General features: G+C 41.0%; 1 protein-coding gene across 2 annotated transcripts; it reads left to right on the top strand.

Moving 5' to 3' along the window:
* Positions 1 to 35: 35 nt before the first annotated feature.
* On the top strand, positions 36 to 27956 carry LOC308086550 (dipeptidyl peptidase 9-like). Of its 2 annotated transcripts, none has more exons than XM_080430138.1 (21): positions 36 to 206; positions 3820 to 3913; positions 5637 to 5899; positions 7621 to 7733; positions 8241 to 8414; positions 9421 to 9589; positions 10909 to 11019; positions 12054 to 12182; positions 12880 to 12941; positions 13535 to 13635; positions 13770 to 13947; positions 15158 to 15317; positions 15842 to 15921; positions 16238 to 16408; positions 19683 to 19818; positions 20514 to 20659; positions 22136 to 22282; positions 22618 to 22770; positions 23742 to 23884; positions 24601 to 24712; positions 26237 to 27956. In XM_080430138.1, exons 2-21 carry the CDS (start codon positions 3855 to 3857, stop codon positions 26327 to 26329), a joined length of 2700 nt encoding a protein of 899 aa, XP_080286264.1. In that variant the 5' UTR covers positions 36 to 206; positions 3820 to 3854; the 3' UTR covers positions 26330 to 27956. The 2 variants fall into 2 exon arrangements, with proteins under 2 accessions (XP_080286264.1, XP_080286263.1); XM_080430137.1 differs by having other exon boundaries at positions 19683 to 19833.
* Positions 27957 to 27980: the final 24 nt, after the last annotated feature.

Below are 27980 nucleotides of genomic sequence, written 5' to 3'. Positions count from 1 at the left end.
ATCTTTGTTTTCTCTCAGCCATATCTCATCCGGGTGAGAGGTCGTGTGGTTTGTTTCCTTGTTAGCAGCTCCGCTAGTCGCTAGACAATATTCATCTTTAACTGACAGTCACTGTGGGTTTGTTTGTGTGTTTTCTGTCTCTCTTTAAGCCTACACACCGTGACATTTACAGGACCTGAACACCGTCATAACATCTTATAAAGCTGGTAAGTTATTATTATTATTAATAATGTGTTGTTGGTTTCGTTATTATTTCAGTTTCGGTTCAACTTGGAGCTACTTTTTTATATATTTTTTTATTTGTATCATTGAGGCAAATTCGGTATAATATATAAAGAAAAACGTGTTAAAAATAGTTAGTACAAACACATCATTACAGCGATAGGAACAGTTTCTATATTTTATAAATTGTTACTTTCATTTTTGTGCAGAAGGGAAGTGGCCGTTTCCGGGTTTATAAAGTTAGAACTAGTATTTAACACATTTCCTGATCAGTTGCTCATTATTTAACGTTGTTCAAACACACAACGACGTCGCTTTCCCGTTTGTAGCGACGACATGCAGCGAAAATTACACGGTGTTTTATTTGTACCGAAACCAGCTATAAAAATAACATTGGTCTGTGTATGTATGTGTTTTCACTGTACACATAGGGACGATGTTGTCAGACGGTCCCTCATCTCACAGACAGTGTTGTCAGATTTTGTGAGAGAAACAAGCAGCCAGGTCTATGAAAACAAGCCCAAAATAAGCGACTAAGCTACATGAGAAACCTATATACATCGGCTATTTTAACAATATGGAAGACATTTTGAAAAATGTGGAACATTTTAACACCACAAATATGTTACGGGGGTCCCTAGCTGGTACAACATGACATGAAAATGTTTGTGAACCACATTGGAAACAAGCGCAAATAAGCAACTACATTTTAGAAACAAGCTTTAAAAAATTGCAATCCGCAACTACCAATATGTACAAGAGCGATTTTACAGAAAAACAAGCCCTAAGTCACTTATGATAAAGCAGATATGGCAACACTGCTCACAGCTGCCTGGGTGCAGGCAGGGACCGTCTGAAAAGTGCAACGAAAAGAGATATTACCAAAAATATGAAATAACTTCACTCTCATCATATACCAGTGGTTCTCAAACCTTTTCATTTCAAGGACCCCCACAGTGTTATGCATTTGGTCACGAACCCAGTGCCAGGGACCCCCATAAGAGATTTGTGTAAAACAAATTCTAAATTGTTCAAAAATCTTCCTTTTGAAAAATAGCCGAAGCATAAAATAGGGGTTTACATTTTTGGTTTTGCTTAGTTGTTGTTTTTTACCCTTTTAACTAGTTACTTTCCTATTAAAGTTCTTTTGTTTTAGAAACAACGCATTGCTTCGAACTGCGTTGTGAGCTTGTAGATCTGCTATTTTCACTTATAGCCTACTTCTTGAATTTATTTATGAAATACTTTTGGAACTGTTTTTTTTTTTATTGATGAAAAGTTGTGATTATTTTTGCTTAAACTTTTATAAAAAATAATATATATATAATATTTTATATAATAATATAAAAATTATAATGTTGGAAATGAAAAAAAAGGGATATTTACTTGTGACCCATTAAAATATGGTTCGCGACCCAAACATGGGTCCTGACCCACTGTTTTGGAAACAGTGTTCTAATAATGTCTACCAGCATGATCTAATATGAGAGTGACGACACTAGCGTTGACTCCCATTGCAAGAATGCGGAAATGCTCGTTCTACCTCAATGAGGAAGTTCCAATGTTTGGAACTATATTATTAGGCTTATTTTTCAGGCTTATTTTTCTTGTAACCCAAAATCTGCTATATATATACACACACACACACACACACACACACACACACACACACACACAAACCTCGTATCTCCATATTTAGATCTTTTAGTTATTTATTTCGGAAGTGAATGCCCTACCTTGTCATACGGCACATACATATCACACAAATATAGCATAAATAGCTGATCTCCAAGCTCACAGAAGCTTGTAGTTCTGCGATTTCTGCTATTTAAAAAAAAGTTGTTTCAAGTGAAAGTGGCTAAGTGTGTGGGTTTTATGAATATTGAACCAAGAGCTTGTGACTAAATAATAACCACATTGGATCCATTGGAACACAGGTTATTTATTTATTTTATTCTGTAAAGTAAAGGTTTTGGACATCCCGTTACAAGGTTTCCACCCAACAGCAACGATATGTATTTTTTATCCTTAACACCTTTATTATTTTGAAAGCCAGATGTAGTCACATGCAGCTAGTTTGACCCAGCGTGATATAATATGAGAGTGACGACACGACACTAGCGTTGACTCCCATTGTAAGAATGGAATGCGGAAATGCTCGTTCTATCAATGAGGAAGTTCCAATATTTGGAATTATAGCCCATAGCGGCCCGCTTTGTGGCGAGATCAAAGCGTGTCATAACTCTCTCTATGGGTCTGGTTTGACCTAGTTTGACTGTCATCTGTCTGTTCTGTGTTCATTCTAATCATCAGAATGTCTTCTTTACGTGTCGCCTTATACACGAATCCACGGAGCGCTGCCCTGGGCGCAGCCATTGCTGCGGTGTCAACGCTCCTCGGACGCGACACCGCAGCAATGGCCGCCTACAGGCAGCTACAGGCAGCGCGTCTGTGGATTCGTCTATAGGTGGTTGTACAAGTACTTTTAGGAATAAAACAAGTTATTGTGGGAGGTGGACATAATATCAAATAATTTCTGATAAAAGTCAGTTATATTTATTTCTGTTATATTCTGCGTGAGCACTGGTTGCCTACCTGGTCCAATTTGCTTTTCAGACATGCAAACTTGTAGCTTTTCAGCTACAATAGCCGTTTTGAATCCAAATAGGGCAATTGTGTGACACCTGACCCAAAAAAAAAACATTTTGTCACCTTTTTCACCTCGGGCTGTTTGCATGCCTCGCTTTTACATAGGCCCTAAATTGTTTATGAATATTATAAATTCATTGCATAACTGCATTTTCAGGTAATTAGGCAGAAACAAACATGTTCCCTTCCCACTTCCCAGGTTCCTGCTCGTGACACACAAGAAAGACCTACAGTGTTCTGTTCAACCACTCATTCCAAGTCTGTGTTGTTGTTAACTATAGCCTAATTCTGACAAACAACAACAGCACATGTACTAGGACTACTACTTCTAGGAACCACATTTAGGCCTCAAACAATGATGTCAACGATGAACACTCCCTCTAAACAGCCTGTAAAATGTGGAGTATCGGCGTAACATTTGTCATACTTGTGACAGTGGCGCTGACAGAAGGTCTTAGGCTGCTGCTTGCCTCAGACCCGTTGCAGTCCGGTCGCCCATGTTCTGAGGAGCTATGGTTCTTCTAAATACCAGAGCCTCACCCAGAGACGGCTGCCCACACCATGGCTATTTCCTCGGTAGAAACAACCTGACCGGTTCACCTAGCGTTATGATCTTGCTTTTCGACAGAATTTGCGGATGCTGATTTTGGTTTAATCTGTTTTAATAACGTGGGCGATAAGGAGTGCATGATCGTTTTAATTTCTTCTCTATTCTTCAGACTGATCTATGGTTTATGTTATCGGTTTATTTTGTTACGGCATTTAGCGTCATGAATGACTTTGTTCAGGCTCGGTTGTCCCAAGGCACTGCTATTAAAAAGGAAAAAAAAATATATATATATATTATATATTTATTTATTTTAGAGATTTGTGCAATGTCAGACCACTGTTTGATTTTGTCACTTGGTCAAAGGCAGAGTCTCATGTTTTAACATGATCATGCTACAGGTTGCCAAGCCTTGTCCAGAGTCGTTGGCCAGTTGATGCATAGAGTAAAGAGGGTGAAACTAGAAGACCAAACGGAAGACAGACGTCAGAAAAGGTACGGAAAAGACAGATCGCTTGTTCATGTTGTTCACCTGTGCTTATCCAATTGTAGAGCTTGCTTGATTTAGCTGAATTCACTTGTATAGTAAAAGCGTTCTCTAAGTCCATAAGGGCTGGGCTTCGTTGGAAGCATGACACTTTAATAAAGAGAAATCAATCAATCATGTATATTATATTTCACTGGACCTTTTGATTTTTTCCTTTAACCACTTTAGAAATTAGCGATTTTAGCGATTCTTTTTATTTATTAACATGTCAGAATCCAAAGGTTACAGGTGTAACTCAAAGCTCCGTCATTTTTTTCTCTCTTCAGGAATACAGGATATATAAAAGTTGTGAGTTTAGACATACCGTGCAAAGAGTGGCAGAAATTAAAATACGGAATTTCAGAAAAATCTAAACAATTCCATAAATAAAGTAAAAAAATAAGAAATAGTGAAAATAGACGATTTACATGAGCATGTAGATTTGCTATTTTAACTTTTTTGGTAATATGGCTTAAGTATTATTATTCTTTGACCCTGGTCTTAAGGCATATAAAATTGGGGGTCCTTTAACCCTTTAAATGACTAATTTTTAGCTAAAAGCATTAAAAATAGCAGATATACAAGCTCATAGCAAATTTTTGAATATATATTTTAAAGCAAACATTAACTCAAATCTTTGCTTCTGGGGGTCCCTTTTACTAAATATTTTGAGATGGAGGTCTGCGGGAAATACATTTTGTGGGTCTTTGACATGAAAAAGTTTGAGCACCACTGATATATAGCGACATACGTTTTTTCAGAAAACTGTTCTACAAATTTAGAAGACATTTGTAGACTGGGCCTCAGGTCTTAATGGAATAAAGGAATTTCAGGAAAAAAAACAAAAATAAATCCATAAATAAAAAAGAAATCACACCCTGTGTGAAGTGGGCGGTGTCTTGCTAGCTAATCACAATACTGAATGGAGTCAACCAATCATGTACAAAAAAGAAATACATTTATTGAAACACTCTTTATGATGAAAGAAACCATAACTTAAAAAAAACAAATTATGTTTTTTTTAAAGTTATGGTTTCTTATATAGGGCTATGCACATGTGTCATGTGACACTGGCCAATCACAGTCCTGAATAGACTGTGATTGGCCAATCACGGTGCAGGGTTAGGCGGGGTACATTTTTGGCCAATCACAGCGCAGGATTTGTTGTACAAATATCCAAACCTCACTTATAGGGGCGGTTTCACCGCCCAAAAATTAAACTAAGAAATAGTGAAAATAGACGATTTACATGAGCTTGTAGATCTGCTATTTTCACTATTTTTTTTGGGCGGTGAAACCGCCCCTATAAGTGAGGTTTGGAAATTTGTACAATTATCCTGCGCTGAAACCGCCCCTATAAGTGAGGTTTGGAAATTTGTACAATTATCCTGCGCTGTGATTGGCCAAACAGTCTATTCAGGACTGTGATTGGCCAGTGTCACATGACACATGTGCATAGCCCTATATAAGAAACCATAACTTGAAAAAAAACATAAATTGTTTTTTTCAAGTTATGGTTTCGTCCATCATAAAGAGTGTTTCAATAAATGTATTTATTTTTTGTACATGATTGGTTGACATTCAGTATTGTGATTAGCTAGCAAGACACCGCCCACTTCACACAGGGTGTGATTTTTGTAATATAGATGAAGTATTCCCCCTGGTGGTCTAATGCATAGCCTCTCTGTCCAGCTCCATAGCAGCAGCAGCGGCAGCGGCAGCAGCAGTGATGACCGGGACCGACGAGCTCTCTGACAGCACCGAGGTGGTGGAGATGGCGGACGTGGCGCCCGCGCCGTACGTGGTGGAGAAGTACGCCTGGAACGACCTGCGGCAGATCATCCACCAGGGCCGCCAGTACTCTGGCATGAGCGTCAGCAAGGCGCCGCACGACTTCCGCTTCGTCCAGAAGAAAGACGCAGACAGCAAGCACACGCATCGCCTGTACTACCTCGGTGAGTCTCTGGAACGGTCGGACACATGAGTGCACTTAGGGCCGGTGATGTGCTATTTTCCACCGAATGTTCGCCCGGCCAGAATAGGGACACTAGGCTTCATGTGGTTAAACATCACACCTCAGTGGAAATGCTTTTGGAATTGTGTATGACTTGTTTTAATAGAAGCACTTGGTCATCATGGAAGCAATGCCCCCTTAACAACAGTAAAACTTTTACTGTTGAGGCTATTGCTTCCATGGTGACAAATCACTTTGATTTCCTCTCTACAATTAACACGTCGATGGCAGTAACAACGCTTTAGCAGACGCTCAGGACAGTGAAATGCTCCTCTGTCTTTATGTATCTGTCTTTATTATCGGTTTGAATTTGTTGGTGGATGTGTACTGGAGAGAGTGGAGTGAACGCAGGTTTAATTCATTCAAGGTTTCCATGCAGAATAGATGGATATACCTTTTATTGATCCTTCTGAGAAAATTCAGTCGTCATGCAGTTATGAAAACACAAGAGTACCAGAAACCAGGAGATTTGTCGGTATAACGACCGAATGACATAATATCGTTGCTGTCGGGTGGAAACCTCATGTACAAAACTCTTACTTTTCAGGATTCAAATAAAAAAAAACTGCCGATCTACAAGCTCAAAACACATGGCAATAAGATGCATTTTGAGCTTGTAAATTTTATGTTTTTGCTACTTTTATGTGACACTTCAGTGTGACGAAGTAGGCCATTAATTTACTGAAGAACTTAAGTTAAAACAAGACCAGGAGACCTGGTTCTGCCAGACCCAGAATGAAGTCCTAGTATGTAACACACCTACAAACCACTTTATAACTGAAGTTCATGATGTCATGAATAGTTCGTGACGAAAGGGACGTCACAAACTTTTTTTTGGCTGGGGCCGGAGGACAAATGGCCCCTGCCCATGTATGGACGAAACGGGTACAAAGCCTCATGTAAGCCCGACCCCTTGGGTCTGGCAATAAGAGGTAAGAGGTTTAGAGGTTAGCAACGACATACAGAAGAGGAGGAAAACCATGATCAATTCGTACGGGTCAGACCAGGAAGCTCAAGCACCTTGAAGATCATCATTTATTTAACACAGGGATGTAGCGATGCATATGCCTTGACCTCATGACCTAAACTGAAACCTAAACCTGAAAAGTACATCTTCAGGTGGGTTACACATTTCTTCAGAGAACCCCAGAAAGCTCATTAATCAGCTTAAAAATGCCAGTTGTTTATCCTATATCTTCTCTAGGTGGATGAAATTGGTATCCCAACCTGAAGTGTATTGCTGGAGTGAACACAATGACCCCCCAAATGATTTTGGGGTCCCCCCAGATGATCACAAACCAACATATAATAAAATTGTATACAGGGTATATCTGCACATTTCTAAAGTTACATTTTAATGTCTTTTAATAACAAATTGTCAAATATTACGTAAGAATGAGTCAAACATTGTGAAAATAGCCGTAGTAGTTTGTCTATTTTCACAATTATCTGTGGAACCGAGTCAAACTAATTGTAATGCCTACAATTCAAAGTACTTGTCAGGGTGGGGGGTCCCCAGTTAGTTCAAATATGATTATTTTGGGGGGTCCCCAGTTCAAATATGATTATTTTGGGGGGTCCCCAGTTCAAATATGATTATTTTCGCGGCCTGAAGTTTTGGGAACCCTTGACTTACAGAACCTATAATGTCCTCTCCTACAGGAATGCCTTACGACAGCAGAGAAAACACATTACTGTACTCCGACGTTCCTAAGTTCATCATGAAAGGCGGCCTGCTGGTGCTGACATGGAAATCATTGCTGAACCATTTCCAGGTGAGCAGGCTACCTATGTTCAACCTAATCTTCACAAAACTGGTCCTCACTAGTGCTCATTATAAGATCAGATATATTGATCTGTGTCTCGGAGGTGGGCTGTGGACAGTTCATAAACCTGACTCTAATGACTTCATAAGTTTCCTCCAATGACATCATCAGTTGTCATTTCAAATGAGATTTCAAACTTAAAACATATATATATTGATGCAAGGCTTCTATTTCAGCGTACTAACTTCCCCAGAAGATAAAGTCTGTAGTTTCCAATAGCCCTTGATGATGTCATTAGAGTATGGTTTCTGAACTGTCCACACCCACACCAATCGGACGCAGAGCGAGTAGACAGAAATGGTGCCATCTTATGAGCATTAGTGAGGACCAATTATATGAAAATGGGTAAAGTGGTCCTTTAAAAACAAGGGGACTGCAGGAAACCAATAACTGAAAAAAAAAGAAGAAGATAAGCAAACCAATAACTGGATGATGTTAACCTTCCTCTCCTCTCAGGCCACCCCCCACCATGGTGTGTACTCCAGAGAAGAGGAGCTGCTCAGAGAGAGGAAGCGTCTAGGGGTGTTTGGTATCACATCCTACGAACATCACGCTGCCAGCGGCCTCTTCCTGTTCCAGGCCAACAGCAGTCTGTTCTACTGCCGTGACCACGAGCAGCCCGCCTTCACTGTGAGTGATTCACACCCCTCAACACTGATGATGGTGTTAACTTTTATAACAGCAGACCGTTCTACTGCCGTGACCACGAACAGCCCGGCAGGTCACAACCCTCAACACTGATGTTACTTTTATTACTTTTATTATTATAATCAACTATTAATAATACATCAGCGGTTGGGAGTCCAGTGTAGCTTGGCGGTACGGTGGATGTGAGATAATGAATTCAATTATTTTAAAGGAAAATAATGATAGTTGTCACAGATGTTTTTTAAATATAATGATCGGATACATAGACCTGATCCTGTCTATGTTGAAAGACTCAATTCAGCTCAATTCGTGTATTCTTCCTGCCTTCAGCAGCTGTCAGGGGTGTACTGTGGATGTTTTAACTAGTGGAGCGCTACGTCACACGCACTAGAGTTCTCAAATTCTGTCCGAAATTCTGTTCTGTGAAAAAAAAAAAAAACGGTAAGGCAGATGGAAATGGCAGTGAATGCGTTGGATGCAGCTCAAAGTGAACTTTACTTGGGTATCTAGTCCGTCGCTGTCCAAACTTCCTAGCCCGTGTTTTAAAAAAAACTGCCAAAACTCAAACATCAATGTTTTGGCCATTATCTCTGGAACGGAAGGTCCAATCTGCTCAGTTCAAAGATTATTGGATGCGTGACTTTGAGGACATTAAGCATTCAATTACACTTTTTCGGCCTAAGATCAACATTTCCATTTGGGTTGAGAAGAGCTTTGGGTGATGACAAAGCCAAATCCAGTCTATTAATAAACTTTTTTTCCTCTCTCTCACAAATCAGAGCTTGTAAAAAGAGTAGATGATTGTTGTTTGTTGTTGACATGCATGGAAAATATCACCAGGCTATATAAAACCTAATGATGTATGTAATTAGAACCACAGACACAATGTATTATGCCAGGTATTATTTATGATGACAACCACTCTTTCTTACCTTTTTATTGTCTATAAAAGTATTTGTGTGTGTGTGTGTGTGTGTGTGTGATGTAGACTAAACCGATGAACCCAACAGAGATTGTCAGCCAGTGTACAAGCACCCGTATGGACCCCAAGATCTGTCCAGGGGACTCCAACTTCATCGCCTTCATCCACAGCAAGGACATCTGGTTGACCAACATTGACACCGGCGAGGAGAAGAGACTCACACACTGCCATAAAGGTCACAACAACAACAGCAAAATCTCCACGTCACCGTGTTTTACTGTCACTAGGCAACGGCCTCCTGCTTAAAGCTGTTTACCTGCCAAAGTTTCCATAATTTAGTAACCATCAGTCAACTATTCTGTTCTATTAAATGTTTTAGAACAAATCTTTTCTAATCTCTACTGAGGAAGGATGTGTAAGATCAGTCAGAGAATCGGAATAGCGGGAGCGCTAATGTGTTCGCTGTACCGCACCGTTGTGACAAAAAGAGAGCTGAGCCAGAAGGCAAAGCTCTCTACCGGTCAGTCTTACTTCCTACTCTCGCATGTGGTCATGAAATGTGGGCCATGACCGCAAGAACACGATAAACTGGTTTTCCCAGTAGGGTGGCTAGCATCTCCCTTAAGCTGAATTCCAATACTCAAATTTCTGCCTCCTCGCTTCCTCCGTCATCTGTCCTCCAGCAAGAAACGGTGAAACTGGTGAGCTGCCGAAATATGTGACAATCGTGTAGACATCACATAACGTCAGTGTCCGAACGTAAATCATGGCGGTTTGTTTATTAGCAGAGTTCAACCTAGCGGTATTTAGGCTACGTATTTAAAGACCTCCGTGTAAGTTATGTGAAGTCCACAAGATGGTCACCAATTTCACCGTAACGCCGCCATGCTGGAGGACAGATGACGGAGGAAGTGAGGAGGCAGAAATTTGAGTATTGGAATTTGGCCTTAGGGATAAGGTGAGAAGCTCAGACATCCGTGAGAGACTCAGAGTAGATGAGGTGGTTCAGGAATCTAGTAAGGAGGTTTCCAGTCAGACAGGCAGACCGAGGGATTATATCTCCACGCTGACCTGGGAATGCCTTGGGATGCCCCAGTCAGAGCTGGATAATGTGGCCAGTGAAAGGGGGAGTCTGGGATTCTGTGCTGGAACTGCTACTTCCACAAGCCGAATTTGGCTAGGGCTGGGCAATTAATTGAAAATATATTAATCTTGCTCATGTAGGGCAATTGATTAATTGAGAATCAGGCGTTTTTTATTTTATTTTGTATTTATCAACCAATCAACAATCAAATTGATTAGTCTGATTAACCACTTAACCCTATAATATATGTATTATACTTTGTTGAAAATTGTACTATTCTTATTTTGTGGTGTACAAAAATAGAGAAAATAGCTGATCTACAAGCTCACTACGCCACGCATTGCGACGCGTTGATTTGCAAAGTGTTCATATGATCCTACTAAATACAAACGCAAGCCTTAGGACACATATCACATGACATGGTCAGTATAACGTCAAGCTTCCAACTGTCTCCGTGTTCTTCTTTCCAGGGCTGGAAAACATAAAGGATGATGGAAAGTCTGCAGGCGTAGCCACCTTCGTCATCCAGGAAGAGTTTGATCGGTTCTCAGGCTACTGGTGGTCACCGGTCAATGCTGAAGGTGAATAAGCTTATCCTACTCTCCTAGACATGCATTTCTATATTGTAGTCCCTGACATCAATCTTGAAAGACATACCCGCACACTGCCACTTGCACGTTCAAGAGACGTTTTCAATGTATCTTTCAAGATTGATACGCACCTGCTTTTAAACTGAATGGTTGTGCATGCAGAAGTTATTTTTCACTTATATTGTAGTCCCTAAATCCATAAAAGGTTTCATTGTACCAGATTAATGAGCTGCAGATACATTTTTCTAAAAGAAGTTTTGGCAGACCACCCCCCTATTGTAGGCAATGCAAGATTATTTGTATATTACATTTCAACAACGGGGATTAAATGTAAAGACATAGATTATTATGAGTACAATAATAAGTCTGATAAAAACAGCACAATAATAAGGATACAATTGCAGTGCAGAATAAATGATAAAAAAACGAAACAAACGAAACAAACAAGAGAGTTTGTTACAGATTACAAGCTTGTAGATCAGCTATTTTTGTTACTTTTGCGTGACGCCCTTGCACGATGAAGAAGAGCATTAACTCGTTGGTTCTCAAAGTGGGGTCCGGGGACCCCCAGGGGTCCTTGGGGTTGCACCAGGGGGTCCCCAGCTAAATTTGTTAATACTGCGTCACAATCATTTTAACCATTTTTATACTTTTGCTATTCAAAAATAGTAAATCTACAAGCTCTCATAGCATGACACAAAGTAAGCTTGTATATCTGCTATTTTTTATTTATTTTGAAAAATATCAAATATTTGAAGTTTAATCAAAGTTTTGTATAATTTTGATAATATTTTTACATAAATCTTCTCTTCTGGCGGTCCGTGGCTCAAAACTTTTTTCAGATGGGGGGTCCACGGCCCAATTTGGGGGTCCTTGACATTAAAAACTTTGAGAACCACTGCATTAACTTGAGAATAACTTGAGTTGAAATATGGATACTGTTGTGCTCTTTGATGAGAGTGATGGTAGGGAGCTGAGACAAATCAGGGGGTTTGATGAGTGAATGTGTTCACTTTGGGTTTCAGACTCTGACGGAGGTAAGACCCTGCAGATCCTGTATGAAGAAGTGGATGAAACCGAGGTGGAGATCATTCACGTCCCCTCGCCCATCCTGGAGGAACGCAAGACTGATGTCTACAGATACCCTCGCACAGGTCAGCACACACGCACGCACACACATGCCACACGTACGTACATACCGTACATACAGACGTACAGTACATACCGTACATACGTACATTGATTAAAGTCCTCAGTCGGTCATTTGGATGGCATATAGAGGCTAGCATGTCTTTCTCTTGGCTTGTAATGTTGGGCTGGCTTGTAACATTAACACTGCTGCTTTGCACCATGATGCTAGTAAAGTCAAGCCCTACAGTAATAATGTATACTTTATTTTATTTTCAGATGAAAGAGTGTTTTAATTGGTCAAACTAGCAATAGTATACATGGTCAGAAGCTTCTTCCATAAACCTAAAGGTTGAGGCCTAAATCTGATTTCTTCAACTGCTTGGCTGTACAGTATGGGCAGGAACATGGGTCTAGAACGATAATACTGAAACATTTTACATTGGGCTATACTTATTGTTTCTTTCACACTGTCTCACAAATCGCAGATTGGGTTTTGGCGTAACAAGAATTCCAAAGTCGCGATAATTATCTTTTTTCTTTAATCCCTACACACACACATACACACACACACACACACACACACACTGACACACACTGTGCTTTGGTACATTGTTATTCTTGTTTCTACTCAGTATATTGGTGTTAATCCAAATCGTATGTAACATTATGAAACGTTGATGCTTTTGGCTTATCACTTTGGCCTATACTTTTCTCTTCCAGGCAGCAAGAATCCAGACATTACACTCAAACTGCTGGAGGTTAAAACGGACCCTCAGGGCAAAGTGAGAAAACCTCTTTTATTTTGTAGATACATGAACACAGTGCAAACAGCAGTCAATGCCATGCTAAATGGTTACGGTCATGACTACGGTCCACTTGGTGTTTTTGGTGGTAATATGCCCTAAAATTAAATGGTTTTGGACATCAATAAAAATATATTTTCTTTAAATAAAATAACGGATTTTGGGAAACAAATTTGAGGGTTAGAAATACAGAAAATAGCATCACTATATGTGCACCTTTTTCAATCTGTCTGGTTTTCCAATCGTACTGTGACATATATATTAAAAAAAATCATATATTAACTCACTAGCTGCCAGAGTTATTTCAGATTTTTAGCTGTTGGCTGCCAGAGATTTTTAATAGAACGCATTTATGCGTTATTGGCAGGCAAGTGATGTATTCAATAGAACGCATATATGCGTTATTGGCAGTAAATGAGTTAATAATAATTAAGAATGATAAAACAAATTGCACTTCTCCATTATTCGATTAATTGAAAAAGTGATCGAATCGCTAAGAAAACAATGGATATTGTTGCAGCCCTAGCTTGAAACGTTGTACTGACTGTGTTGTGTGCTGTTTGGGTCCTCAGATTGTGAGCACTCAGGATAAGGAGCTGCTTGCACCCTTCACCACCCTGTTCCCTGGAACAGAGTACATCTCCAGAGCTGGATGGACACAAGACGGAAAATAGTGAGTCTCTCTTAACTCTTAAACTGCCAGGGTTTTTCAAAAATAGTTGATAGGCATCGTCTTTAGTGTTAATATAACTGGACCCTTGACGGGTCTCCTGTTCTGATGTGTCACCTCCTGTCTCTATGTCCCAGTGCCTGGGCGGCGCTGATGGACAGACCTCAGCAGCGTCTGCAGATCGTCCTGCTGCCTCCGTCCCTCTTCGTCCCTGTGGGTGAAGACGAGGCCAGCAGGACGGCTCGTCTGGAGGCTCTGCCCCAGGGGGTCCAACCCTTCATCATCCACGAGGAGACCTCCGACATCTGGATCAACGTGAGTCAAGTCACACCCTGTATACTGTATATGTGTGTGTGTGTGTGTGTGAGAGAGCTGGGGGATGTGACTTCAAATCAATTGCACAAATATATGAAACTTATGCCTTGATTACAATTAATGAACGATTATTATTTAAAAAAAGTTAACACTGCCCTCATACTTCTCTCACCAAATATTACGGGCTCGCTACTTTTGTAGCAAGAATTTTACAACGAAGTATAATACAGGGTTTATGTGGTTAATCAGAATTTCTTCATTCATTGATATATAAAGATAATTAACACATTAACCGCCAAGAACGTAGTCCTACGGTCCGTTAAATCCAACTGTTAAGCGCCGAGACCGTAGCCCTACGGGCTGCGGTCTTTTCGCGCATGCGCGGTCCGGGTGCACTTTCGGAATTTTTTTGATCCACTTCCGTTTCCGGTTTGATGACCGGAAATAGAATTATTTGGGATCCGGTTTTGACGATCACGCCCGCTCCCATTCTACAGACGAAACTGAAACTCAATTCTCTTCCTGTAGTTTTTTCTCCTCGCATTTCACTGTTTAACGTAATCCGCTCTAACTCAAACATGGATGCCCCGTTTGACACGCGATCTTCACTGGGAGATACAGGGAGATCTCGCGGATGTAAACAGACCGTGTAGAGCTCAATCTTAAGGATTTTAACAAGATCTATGGCGACATGAAAAAAACAAAAAAACAACAAAAACACCTTGGCACTGGTGAGTACATTATGAGATTAACCTCTGGCGGTCGATGTGTTAATAAACTGAAAATAAAACCTGCTTCTCGATTATTTGATAAATGAGCAAGATTTAGTCTGTTAGAGGTTCTAAATGTCTGTGTGTGTGTGTGTGTGTGTGTGTGTCAAACATTTTCATGTCAAGGACCCCTAAATTCATATGTCATGTATTTGGCTACAGACCCTCACCCAAAAAATAAATGTATAAGAGAAGATTTGGGTCAAAAATTGCTCTTGTCATGATGGTCTATTTTAGAATAGCTGAAAGGGTTAAAAAGTGATTAAAATGTTCCTAATTTTGCTGGGAACCCCATCAAAGACCCCTCGGGCCTCGGGTCTCCCGGACCCTACTTAAAGAACCAAGGCACTTAATTAACACCAGATGCTTACAAAATGACAGCAGTACTCCACTCTTGCTTTTTGCACTCTTGACTGTTTTCCATTTTAAAATGTTTGCAGGTTCATGACATCTTCCATCCGTTCATCCAAACCAGTGAAGAGGAGTTCACCTTCATCACAGTGAACGAGTCTAAGACTGGATTCAGTCACCTGTATAAAGTCACCTCCCAGTTGCAACAAGGCAGCTACACCTGGACCCCTGCGTTCACACACACTGAAGGTAACACAACGCAATACACACTACATGCTGAAGGCAACGCAACACAATGCACACGCTTAAATTAAAGTTTAAAGTTCTCAGTCAAATATATAAAATGAGCTGAATTTATAGCTGCAAGGTAAATTGATAATTATTTTGTAGGCTACAGATAATACGACAACACTTAGAAATATCCCCATTACGCAAGTTATAAAGAGACACACACTGAAGGTAACACAACGCAATACACAGTTACACACACACACACTGAAGGTAACAACACATCTGAAGTCACTGTAAACATGGCCTTTTGAGGCGTATTGCTTTATTGTATCATCAAGCCTTACTTACTTACTTACAAAGATTGCTTGGCAAAGGCAGTACTAGTAACCCTAAATGAACAAGTGTGTGGTTCACTGCCCTGCTCAAGAGCACCTTAACTGTGGATTGTGGAAAGGCACCATAGATGTAAAACCTGCAAGTGCAATGTGTTCTCTTTGGTCAAATAAATCCATACACAATATGACTGCTTCTCCTCTCATCAGATGACTTCAAGTGTCCAGTCAAAGAGGAGCTGACGCTCACCAGTGGAGAGTGGGAGGTCCTGGCCAATCACGGTGCAAAGGTAACATGGAAAGAAGCTTGGTGTGTGTGTGTTGTTGTGTTTTTTTATGTTCCTGAAAAGATGTAGTTGTGATGCACCACTTTCTCCAAGATAAATGCCTATACTGTACCACTCCTGTGGTTGAGAAATACTTCTATTCTTACTTCAGCAATTGTTGATCGGCTTGAACATTGTAGGTGTTAATAAACGCTGCATGTGAGCGCTATAGACATGATATCCACGACACTCCTTGGCTCATAAGGCGTTCGCTGTGGACACGGCCCCTTACTCCTGCTATTACAGTGACACCCCAGTATTGTGTGTGTGGTGGTTTCAGCGCTCGACCACGCCACGCATCTGGGTGGATGAGAAGACTGAGCTGGTGTACTTCCAGGGCACCAAGGACACGCCCCTGGAGCACCACCTGTACGTGGTGAGCTACACCTCCCCGGGGGAGATCGTCAGGCTCACCAAGGCTGGCTTCTCCCACTGCGTCTCAGTGAGCCAGGTAATCAACACACAGGACAAGCAGTGGTGGAAAAAGTACCCACATGTTCTACTTAAGAAAAAATATCAATACTGCAATGTAGAAATACTCTGTTACAAGTAAAAGTCTGGAATTCCAAATTTACTTGAGTAAAAGTACAAAAGTATTGGTATCAAAATGTACTTACCAAAAGTAGAAAGTACTCATTATGCAGAATGTCCCATTTCACAAGTTTTCAAATGTATTAAATTCTTTTGAAAATTGCAGATCTACTACTGTAGCTCACAATGCTTTGCTTACATTCTATATGATGTATAGAGGGCTGAAGAGGTTAATATATGTTGTAGTGGTTCTTGTTAGAAATTACTACTAATTAGTAGAAAGGCCTATCTACAGCGCAGAGGAATTATTACTATTATAATTAGCCAAGTTACTTGCCGCGTTGCCGACCAAGGTCCCCATCGTCCAGTTTTGAACCAATATGGGACGCACTGAATGTAACGGTAATGAACAAAAAACACAAGGAGAAGGCCAGTAAGTTTGTCGTAGGAGTCGTAGGACCCAGGTTGGACAGGTTCAGTCTGCGCCGCTCTGTGGTGGTGCGCACTGTCGGGTAGAAACGGTAAACGGAAGACTTGCCACAAAACACGTCACCCCCATTTCTTTCACAGACAAGCGGTTCTTGTATTTGTTTTGCTGAGGATAAGGTTAGGAATATAGTTTTACTGAGGTTAAGTTTAGGAATAAAGTTAGGTTTTGGCACCGTTTTACTGAGGTAACATTTAGGAAAAAGGTTAGGTTTAGTTTAGGCATAGTTTACTGAGGTTACGTTTAGGAACACTAGGTGAATACCGCCGGATTTGCCCCGGGGCGACTGTGTTTTGGGGCAAGCGTTTTGCCACGAATACCAGCGCAGCACCTGGGTATTTAGACCGATGATAGCTTAGTAAGCCTACTAACTCCACCACATCTCCAGAACTGAAGAGAAAACGGACGCTAAAGTTAATGCGTTAACGGCACAACACATGGTGGTCTGTCTGATCAAACAGAATGCCCAAAACAAGAGCAAACAGTCCCGTAACGTAACATCACGTCAGAAACACAGAACACCCCAGCACCAGTGCCACTGTCACACAGGTGGCTACCCCAATCATCTCCCGATATATATGGTATGGAACATCTTGTTCTAAATCTGATCATTTTCTTGCATATTTAATAGCAAATAGATAGTGTCAATGCTTACTAGGAATACAGGATAGGTGGGCACAATATAGGGACATCTGGGCACCTCGATGTAAAATTGGCTATTTAAGTATCTACCTAATTTAGTATAATTTTAGTGGGCAAATCTTTTTTTTTAACCCGTTAACAGGAATTCCCGGGAAGCCCGGGAAAAGGTCTGAAAATTCCCGGGATTTATCAAAGTGGCGTAGACCAAAAAACAGGCGTACGCCGAGATCACCGCAATTGTCGGGATTTATCAATCTATCGTGACTTTGACTTGAGCGTACGGCTGGACACATGTATCCAGTCCAAAATGTATATCTAACACTAATAAATAATCCCTGTGAAAATAAAACATTTTATAAAGGCATACATGGACATGCACAAGTATTTTATTTCCAAGTGACAATGACAAGCAATTAAAATTAAGCGATATGGAAACAATCTAACATAGCCTATTTGCAATGTTATAAGTTAAGTGCTTAATCATTCACTCATTTAAAGGTAGGGTAAGTGATATTTTTTGGTTAAAACAAAAAGTATTTTTTTAAAAGGTTAAAATACTATATTCTGATAGTAATCATTGCTATAGAGTGTTTTTTCAGTAACAGATGTCTCCCTGTCTCTCCAGCTCTTTAATAAACAGAAAATACATTTTTCGGTAGGTGTCAAAATCTCAGCCAATCAGGAGAAAGTACCCATTTTTAAGCTTAATTTGTATAATTTTCAGTTCAAATTTTGCATGCTCATTTCTTAGTGTCATCACTTCCAATTTCACTTGTTTAATCTGTGTCCTGATTGAGTTCTCTGTCCTGGTTGGATAAAATTGGAAATGAAACTAAAAAAAAACAAAAAAAAAACTACAAAATACATTTTCTGTTTTATAAAGAGCTGGAGAGACATGGAGACTCCTTACATGGACAGGACACCCTATAGTAACGAGTACTATCAGAACATATACCCATTTTGCAATTATTTGAAACTTTGCAAATCACTTACACTACCTTTAAACAAGTGCTTTAACAGTTATTCCGATAAGATTGCAGATCTGGCTCAGAGTGTTTATGCAAGATTATTTTCTGGAGTCGGGACCGGCGCCGCTGTAAATCTTTTCATGGACAGTGAGGTCTCCTAACTTATTTACAAAAGCTACGTCCTATGGAGTTATGTGCATCCTGTGAAAACTGATATGGGGCGCCGCGATAGCCAAGTGGTAAGGGTACATACCACCTAGGCTCTAACTAACGCCTGACAGTGAGTCCTTAGTTTGACTCCCAGGTCGGCCGGACCATTATGCTGCATGTCACTTTCCTACTCTCTATTTTTTTCCTGCGTTCCCGGTCTTAATGGGTTGATACAATCAGATAAACTAAATGTATTCTCAAACAACAACACAATAACTCAAGTAAAAGTTATAGGATGTTTTTTAGCACGTTCCAGTCGGTATTTTGTGTAGTTTCAGATCCCGAGCCTTATGTAGGTCAGTGCAGGACAGTAGCCCTTGGGGGAGTGCGGCGGGATTGGGGGGGGGGGGTATTATGGATGGGGTTGGCTGCAGGTTAGACAGCCTCCACTGTACACCTGCACCTTTACTGCTTATTCAGCGTTCTGGAAACTAGTGCACTTCTAGGTTTATAGTGTGTACAGTACACACACACACGCACGATGACTAGTTGTGCTTTTGTTGTGTTTGTTACTGTAATAATATGAACCTAACGCCACTAGCTCTGTTTGTGAGTTCATGCAGTAAGCAGCCAGTCGGTAGGAGTCTGTAAGTGTCGGCCAGGCCACAGCTGTTTTGTCTGGGTTGAACTTTTAGGCACCTGTGACTAGGGCTGCAACAGTTAATCATTTTTTTTTCTTTTTTAAATAGCTTTGCATTCAACAGATTTTGAAGCTGTATTAACCCATTAAAACCTGAGGCCGATTCTACAAATGCCTTGTAAATCCGTAGTTCTCAAACGTTTTCGTGCCAAGGACCTCAAACGTTTTCGTGGCAAGGACCCCCAAAATTATATGTATTTGGCCCGTATTCTCCCACGTGTTGACCCGTGTCTCCTCTTCTCCTCAGGACTTTGACCTGTTTATCAGTCATTACAGCAGCGTGAAGGACCCTCCTGTGGTGCACATGTTCAAGCTGACCGGCTCCGATGACGACCCCATGCACAAAAAGCCTGAGTTCAGGACCAGCTTGATGGAGTCCAGTGGTGTGTACCGCTCTGGTACCAGTATACCTTGATAAAATAATGGCCTATGTCATTTCTTTAAGTTTTAACCCTTTAAGACCATGAAAGCATCACTGTCATTTTCGATTTTAACCACTTTAACCACTATCTTATACTTTGACTATTCATACATAGTAGATATACAAGCTCATAGCGCTGCACCTAGATTTGCAATCTTTTAGAAAAATCATGACAATTTGTGCAAATCTTTGAATATATATTTTTTGTGAACATTTGTAACTTTGCCTCTGGGGATTCTGCAAATGTCTTCTAAATCCTAACAGTTTTTTGAAAAAACGTATGTTGCTATAATCAGTGGTTCTCAAAACATTTTCATGTCAAGGGCTCCCAAAATGATATGTATTTGGCTGTGGACCCCCCATCTCAAAATGTTTTCTTCCAGGGACCCCCAGAAGCAAAGATTCGAGTTACAAATGTTCGCTTTAAAAAATATATATTCAAAGATTTGCACACATTTTCACGATTTTTCTAAAATAGCCGATCTACAAGCTCACAATGCGTCACGTGCCGACCTTGTAGATATGCAATTTTCACAGAATGTTGCCCCAGCATAGGGACGATAGGTTTCATGTGGTTAAAGCATCAACTCCCCCAAAATAATATGCAAACTGAGAACCATCTAAGCCTCTCGCTCGGTATGTGTGTGTGTGTCCCAGGATCAGGACCAGACTACAGCCCTCCAGAGATCTTTGACTTCACAGGGAAAGCGGGATTCCAGATCTATGGCATGTTGTACAAGCCCAGCAACCTGCAGCCAGGCGGGAAGCACCCTACAGTCCTGTTTGTCTACGGCGGGCCTCAGGTAAACAGTACTGAAGTTCATTCATAATGTCTGTCTGTACTCAACAACCCCCTCAGGAAAACTATTTAAACACCTTTTTTGGTTTTCTTAGATTTTTAAGTGAAACCCTTCAAAGTCTTTGTAATATAGAAAAATGTAGAAAAACAATTGTATTTAGAAACCTTTTGTAGGGCTGCAACTGGCGATTATTTTATTAGAGATTATTTCATTAATTAAGGATCGAGGACCAGGTTTTTTGATAATTTGTCTTATGCTTTTAATAAATCAATGAATCAACACCAAACTAATTGTCTCCGCCAGGCCGAAAGGCATGGCGAAAGAGTATGTTTTACCCTCCCTCCCTCCGTCCGTGTGTGTGTCCTGTCCGTGTGTTCTGTCCGTGTGTTAGCAGCTAATCTCTGGCACCGTTGGCCCGGTCGCTGCGAAACTGTGCACACACAATCCCTGGATGCCAATTCAGAACCTCTGCCTCAGATTTTTCATATGGGCCTGTTATAGCGCCACCTGGAGGCCGATTTGTTCTAAACCCATTTTTTTAATGTTACTCCTACAGATTTTATCCAAACGTCATGCAAATCGGTACACAGTATCTCTATAGTCATGTGATCAACACGGATCTGTCCAATTTCCCATATTCCATCCTCATTGGCTAAGGTTGGCTTAAAAAATGTGCAGGATTGGTCCGTTTTGAACAAAATGCCTCAAATCATGAAAGCAGCTTGCGATTTCCGTGAAATTTCACAAACACATTCCCACTAGGCCAAGGAAGAAATGCCACCCTTTTTCACATTGGCCTGTTATAGCGCCACCAGCAGGTCTAATTTAGCAAAACACATTTTTGGAACAAAATGCCTCAAATCATGAATGCAGTGTCCGATTGCCGTGAACGACCTAAGAATCAATGGCACCCTTTTCACATTGGCCTATTATAGCGCCACCAGGAGGCCACAATAACGTACCTGACCTGGCGGAGACCTGTGCTCCGAGGAGCACTTTTTCTAGTTTGAATTAATTTGTTAAATAATGGACAAATCGAATAGTCTGAACACTTTGCCCTATTTTATACCCCTTCATACAACGGTATCGTGCAAAATAGGATTTTTTTTTCCCCCTCGAATATTTCATTAAAATCTATTATTTTTTAAATAGTGATGAATATCAGATATTGTTGTTTTCTATTTTGCGCTAAATAGTATTTCATCTTTGTCGGGTGGAAACCTCATATTTCTAAAACTACAAGATCTACAAGCTACTTTTGATGCTTTTGTGTGACGCTGTAGTATGATCAAGTAGGGCGTTAGTTTACGAAAAAACGAAAGAAGTTAGAATATGGAGATAAGGGGTTTCTGCCCGACAGCAACGATTTGCATGTTGTGCCCTGTTGGGTACCAGGACCAATTAGTGAATAACTCGTTTAAAGGAGTGAAGTACCTTCATCTAAATAGTATCTGCATGTTGTGCTCTGTTGGGTACCAGGTCCAGTTAGTGAACAACTCGTACAAAGGGGTGAAGTACCTTCGTCTGAACACGCTGGCCGCTCTGGGTTACGTGGTGCTGGTCATCGATGGACGAGGCTCCTGTCAGAGAGGACTGAAGTTTGAAGGAGCTGTGAAGAACAGAATGGTAATGATCAGTGGTGGAAAACGTACTCCCATTTTTTACTTGAGGAAAAGTATCAAAACTGGTGTTGTAGAAATACTGTGTTACAAGTAAAAGTTCGGAATTCAAAAATGATTTGAGTAAAAGTCCAAAAGTATTGGCATCAAGATATACTTAAAGTACAACATTTAAAAGTACTCATAATGCAGTTTTCAAAAGTATACAAATCTTTTGAAAATAGTAAATAGTAAATTTTTACCATACATTCTTGGTTTTAACCAGAAGAACATCACTTGCAGCACCATATAATGTTTTTGTTTATGATGATGATTTGCTGTAATGTCTTGTGTTGTCTTTAGGGAAAGATAGAGGTAGACGACCAGGTGGAAGGTCTCCAGTACGTTGCAGACAAGTACAAGTTTGTGGACATGAGTCGCGTGGCCATCCACGGCTGGTCGTACGGTGGCTTCCTGTCTCTGATGGGCCTCATCCACAAACCAGACATCTTCAAGGTCAGCAGGACAAACACAATGTTTTAGTAGAAGCTCTTACACACCATTGGTTCTCAAAGTGGGGTCCGGGGACCCCCAGCCAGGGGTCCTTAGAGGGTGGGGTACCAGGGGGTCCCCAGCAAAATGTGTTAATTTAGCGTCGCAATCATTTGAACCACTTTAACCATATTTTATACTAGGGCATTAACATAATCGAAAATTCGAATATTCGACTATCAAACCACTATTTGACCACTGTACATCAAAGTCGATTATTCTGGAAAAAAAACAAAAAAAAACATTTAGTGGCTTTTCTACAGCAGACACGTAGCTGAGCTCTGGTGTTGGTAGTTTTCCTTATCCATTCATGGTTGATTGTTGTCAAATCATTTCATACTGTATGTGAGGTTGTGCCTAGGGCTGTCCCCTAAAAGTCGACGGGTCAGGCGAGGAGCCTGATGTCGACTTGCATTCCTTGAGTCGAGTCGTCAATGCCGACCTGACATTGAAGAGTCTTTTTTAAATTTTAATAATCAAATCGATGAATAGAATATTCGAATACTTATAGGTCGAATAAGTCGAATGCTAAAAATCACTATTCGTGAATGACCTATTTTATACTTTGGCTTTTAAAAAAATTGCAGATATACTGTACAAGCTCATAGCGTGTCACTTCGTGCCGCGCTATGAGCTTGTAGATCTGCTATTTTTGAAAAATCGTGACAATTTGTGCAAGCTGATCTTCAAGCTACAAAAGTATTTAAAAATAAATTGAAAGAAAGAAAAAGCTAAATGTTCAGCTTTAGAGTGTGTGTTACTGTTATGTATTGCTTTTATGTATTACTGATGAAGTACATGGACCACTGTGTTAACAAGCCCACCGAGGCCTTTTGTGTTATCCTTTTAGCAGAACCTTTGACTGTACTACTTGTACTGTTAACGGTCTTGTTGATAAAGTATTCAATCAATCAATCAATCCTGTGTGTTTGCAGGTGGCGGTGGCCGGAGCTCCGGTGACCTTGTGGATGGCGTACGACACGGGTTACACGGAGCGCTACATGGGCACGCCTGAGAACAACCAGGAGGGCTACGAGGCTGGCTCTGTGGCTCTGCACGTCAACAAGCTGCCTAACGAGTACGCTATATATATATATATGTATTTATATACTGTATAGCTATATATACACTGTATAATACTATATCGGTGATTCTCAAACTTTTCCCCCCAAATTAACCCATTAAGACCTGAGGCCGATTCTACAAATGTCTTGCTAATCGGTAGTTCTCAAATGTTTTCGTAATTCAAAATTATTATACATTTTTCAAACACTTTTTGCTTGTGCCATTTTTTTTTTATAACTAACGCTAAAATCTAAAATGACACGGATGCTCTCCCGGTTTTAATGGGTTAATATGTATTTGGCCATGGACATCTGAAAATACTTGGTGCCAGGGACCCCATACAGGATTTGTGTTTTTAAAATGTTTAACAAATATTCCAAATGTTTAAATTTTTTTCAAGATGTTTTGAAAATAGCCGATGTTGTGAGCTTGATGTTGAGGCTCAAAGTGGTTTAAAATTTGAGGCTATGTTAACACATTTTAATGGGGACCCCCTGAAACACCTCAAGGATCCCTAGGGGTCCCTGGACCCCACTTTGAGAACCACTGTACCATATGATGTACTAAAGATTGTCCCAGTTGTTAAGCATGTATTAGAGGTAATGTTCTATGTGGTTGTTGAATAGAGGCTTCCTGGGTTGTATGTCAGAAGACTGCTGGTCTAGCATTACACTTACCTTGAATTGATAGATTAAATAAATATGCAAAACATTGTGTTCTTCCATGCAGGCCTAACAGATTGCTGATCCTCCATGGTTTCCTGGATGAGAACGTTCATTTCTTCCACACCAACTTCCTGGTCTCACAACTGATACGAGCTGGAAAGCCTTACCAGCTGCAGGTAATGTTATGTTATGTTATCTTACATTACATTATGTTGCCATATGTTACCTTATGTTATGTTGCATTATGTCACTATCAGTGTTACCAGGTTTTGTGAGAGAATAATAACAACAATAGGCCACATGAGCACTTTAAACCTATACACATCGGCTATTTGAACACATCGATCTACAAGCTACTAGAGCTTGTAGCTTGTAGCCAAGCGCTAATTTTTTGGGGGAACTCTTCAGTGGAGATGGACAAGGAATCAGGGAGAAAGACTAGGGGAGTGACCTGCAGCAAATGGTCCGGCTGGCCAGGGAATCGAATCATGAACTCGCTGTCAGGCATTATAGCCCATGTGGTACATGCCCTAATCGTTCAGCTATTGGGTCGTCTTAACAAAAAAAAAAAGATGTATACTATCAATACATTTAAAAACACTCATAATGGACATGTATTGTTTACCATCTAATACAAATACGTAATATTGTATGTAATATCAAATACAGTAGTAGGAAAGCTGATAGGGAAACAGTTTCGTGGGCGCATGGGAGACGCATGGGAGAGATGGGGGCGGCAGTGGCTCAGGAGGTAGAGTGGCCCCTTGGCAACCGAAAGGTTCCCAGTTCGATCTTGGGCTCCCCCAGAGTTGGTGTCGAAGTGTCATTGAGCAAGACACTCCTAATTGCTCCCGATGAGCAGGTTGGTGCCTTGCATGGTTTCCTCCGGCATCGGTGTATGAATGTGTGTGTGAATGGGTGAATGTAATGCACAATCATTGTAAAGCGCCTTGGATAAAGGCTCTATATAAATGCACCATTTATTGTGATATGGTCCCAGACCAGCAGAGGGAGCTGTGGGTCCAGAGACGGGGTTCTGAACCAGTACTACGCTGTCTCATGTTAACAACCCATTAAGACCTGATGCCGATTTGTGCCGTTCTGAGCTTGTCGATCGGCTATTTTCAGCCAAAGCTTTCCCCATAATAATAAAACAGAAAAGACACTAGTATTGAGCCCTGAGGGACTCCAGTTACCCATATGGGGTGTAAGTGGTTAAAGAGGCTGAGACACTTATAGGTGTCAGACGTCATCAAAAGCACCCATTGTTTTCAACGGTGGTATAAAACACTGTAGGCACCAAGTGGCTGTATATGCAATGACACACAGAAGAAACGAGTGCTGTAGTGCAGTGGTTCTCAACCTCTGGGCCGGTACCCCAGGGGGGTCCCCACGTGATTTGAAGTTCAACTTGTAGATCTGGTATTTTCACAATATTTATCTGTGGAACCGAGTCAAACTAAATGTAATGCCTCAACAACTACAATTCCAAGTGCTTATCAGGGTGAGGGGTCCCCAGTTCAAATATAATTATTTGGGGGCGTCACGTCCTGAAAAGTTTGAGAACCACTGATGTAGTGCACTGTTTATTTTCTGACTGCTGTGCCCATTGAGCTGTTTCAGTGTCAGGAAGACGGCCAGCTACAGGGAAATCGAATACTTTGACTATAACTGTTGGCACCCCTCATCTCCTTCTCCAGATCTACCCCAACGAGAGACACAGCATCCGCTGTCCAGAGTCCGGGGAACACTACGAGATCTCCCTCCTTCACTTCCTGCAGCAGAACCTCTGATCTCCGCTGCTCGACACTGATCAGACGCAAGCTCTCTCTCCTCCTCACTCCTCCTGTCCTCATTAATCTCTTCCACTCCTTCCTGTTCCTCCTCCTCCTGTCCTGTCCCTGTCGTCCGTGTCTCGTCCCCATTGGCTGCCATCAGGTACTGTATGTGATCAGGACAACACGCGAGACATCCAACACGGCTGTCATGTCCTGTTAGACACAGACAGAAGGTGTGTCTGTAAACCCCACATTCAGGGGCGGATGAAAATACCCGACAACGTGGAAATCCTCCGTGATCGTCGTCCGCAACAACAACAACAAAAACAACAGGTCCTCTAGCTGCAGTGCATCCAAAGATCCTTGATATGCCAAGATATAGCCAGTATCACACCTTGCCATGAGTAAGAAATGGTACACAAATGGGCTCCTGAGTGGCCGTGGTCACTCCACTTCTCCATTGGAGTTAAGAGACATAACGTCCGACTTCTGGTCTCCTAAACCCACGAGACACGGATACAGGAAATCGGTCGCAGTTTGTTTGTCTTGGTTTCTGCTGCCGTCTTTGGTACACGCTGGGTCGCTCCAGTTAACACCCGCCGCTGGCATAATGAGAGATTTAAATCGTATCGTACCGTACGCTACGCCAAGCCACGCCAGCCATGCCCACCACGACTAGAGACTTGCTGATTACTTCATTCAGTCAGTTCAAACGGAAAACACTGTGCGTTTAAAAAAAAGACGATGGAATGCCTTGCCCAAGGATCAGGGCGACGGTGTTTGTTTTTGTTTACATTTGGATTGTTGTCATGTGTTGTTTTCGTGGACCGACTCGATGATTTAAACGGAGGATAGCCTTCAGCAAATGAAAATCACAACGCGTGGGGTGTGAGATGCTTGCTACTTTCATGCATAAAAGAGAATTATGTAAACATGCAATCACTTTACAGTTACTCTCTGCTTCCTCTTTGCTCTGTTAGTTGATTTGTGTTAAGATGACAAACGATATATTTTTCACGCAGTGTGCCATCATGGTTGCAAAATGGTTTGGAAGAAAAACGGGCCATGTGCTGCCTCAAATATTTTAAGTGTGTTTATTATTAAGAAGAGAATATTTTTTATCGATTTCTTATTGTTTCACGAGTCTATAAATGTTGTTTCTGAGCTCTTTCATCTCATGTGCATCTGAAGTGCTGAATTATTTAAACATCTTGCCACAATGTTTTTTTTTGCTGCCAATTTTGCATCAAGTTGACCTGTTGGGTCATCGTAACGATATCGAGGTATTTGGTCAGAAATATTGTGATATTAGATTTTGCCCGTATGGCCCAGCCCTAGGTCATATATAATGGAAGCAACATCTGGTAGACGATGGTGCCTTGTAGAGGACATTGCAGACCTGCTCAAATAGTCAGGGAATCTGTTTGAAATGTGACGTTAAACAACGCTCGCATTATAAAGTGTCTTATGGGGCGCCCTCTGGTGGCTCAGCCAGTCAGTGCGTCGTGGACCACATGCTTCTCGTGAGACGAGAAGACCCGAGTTTGAATCCGACTCCCGTCATCATGTCTCACGTGTCTCCCTTCTCTCTGGCTTCAGTTTACTGTCTCTATAATCTGTCTTAATAAAATAAAAATTGCCAAAAAAATGTAATCTATCTTGTGTT

The sequence above is a fragment of the Gymnoscopelus braueri genome, assembly GCF_963280865.1.
Source record: "Gymnoscopelus braueri genome assembly, chromosome: 6".
In the NCBI taxonomy this organism is placed as follows: domain Eukaryota; kingdom Metazoa; phylum Chordata; class Actinopteri; order Myctophiformes; family Myctophidae; genus Gymnoscopelus; species Gymnoscopelus braueri.
Note: the sequence above shows the minus strand (reverse complement) of the source record. Positions and strands in the feature narration are given on the sequence as shown.

Bases quoted from the DNA above. Each gene is read 5' to 3' on its own strand.
- LOC308086550 (XM_080430137.1), top strand. From the start codon at position 3,855: ATGCATAGAGTAAAGAGGGTGAAACTAGAAGACCAAACGGAAGACAGA. The intron at 9,590-10,908 runs GTCACAACAACA...TCTTCTTTCCAG, and splicing joins ACTCACACACTGCCATAAAG to GGCTGGAAAACATAAAGGAT. The intron at 22,771-23,741 runs GTCAGCAGGACA...GTGTGTTTGCAG, and splicing joins ACAAACCAGACATCTTCAAG to GTGGCGGTGGCCGGAGCTCC.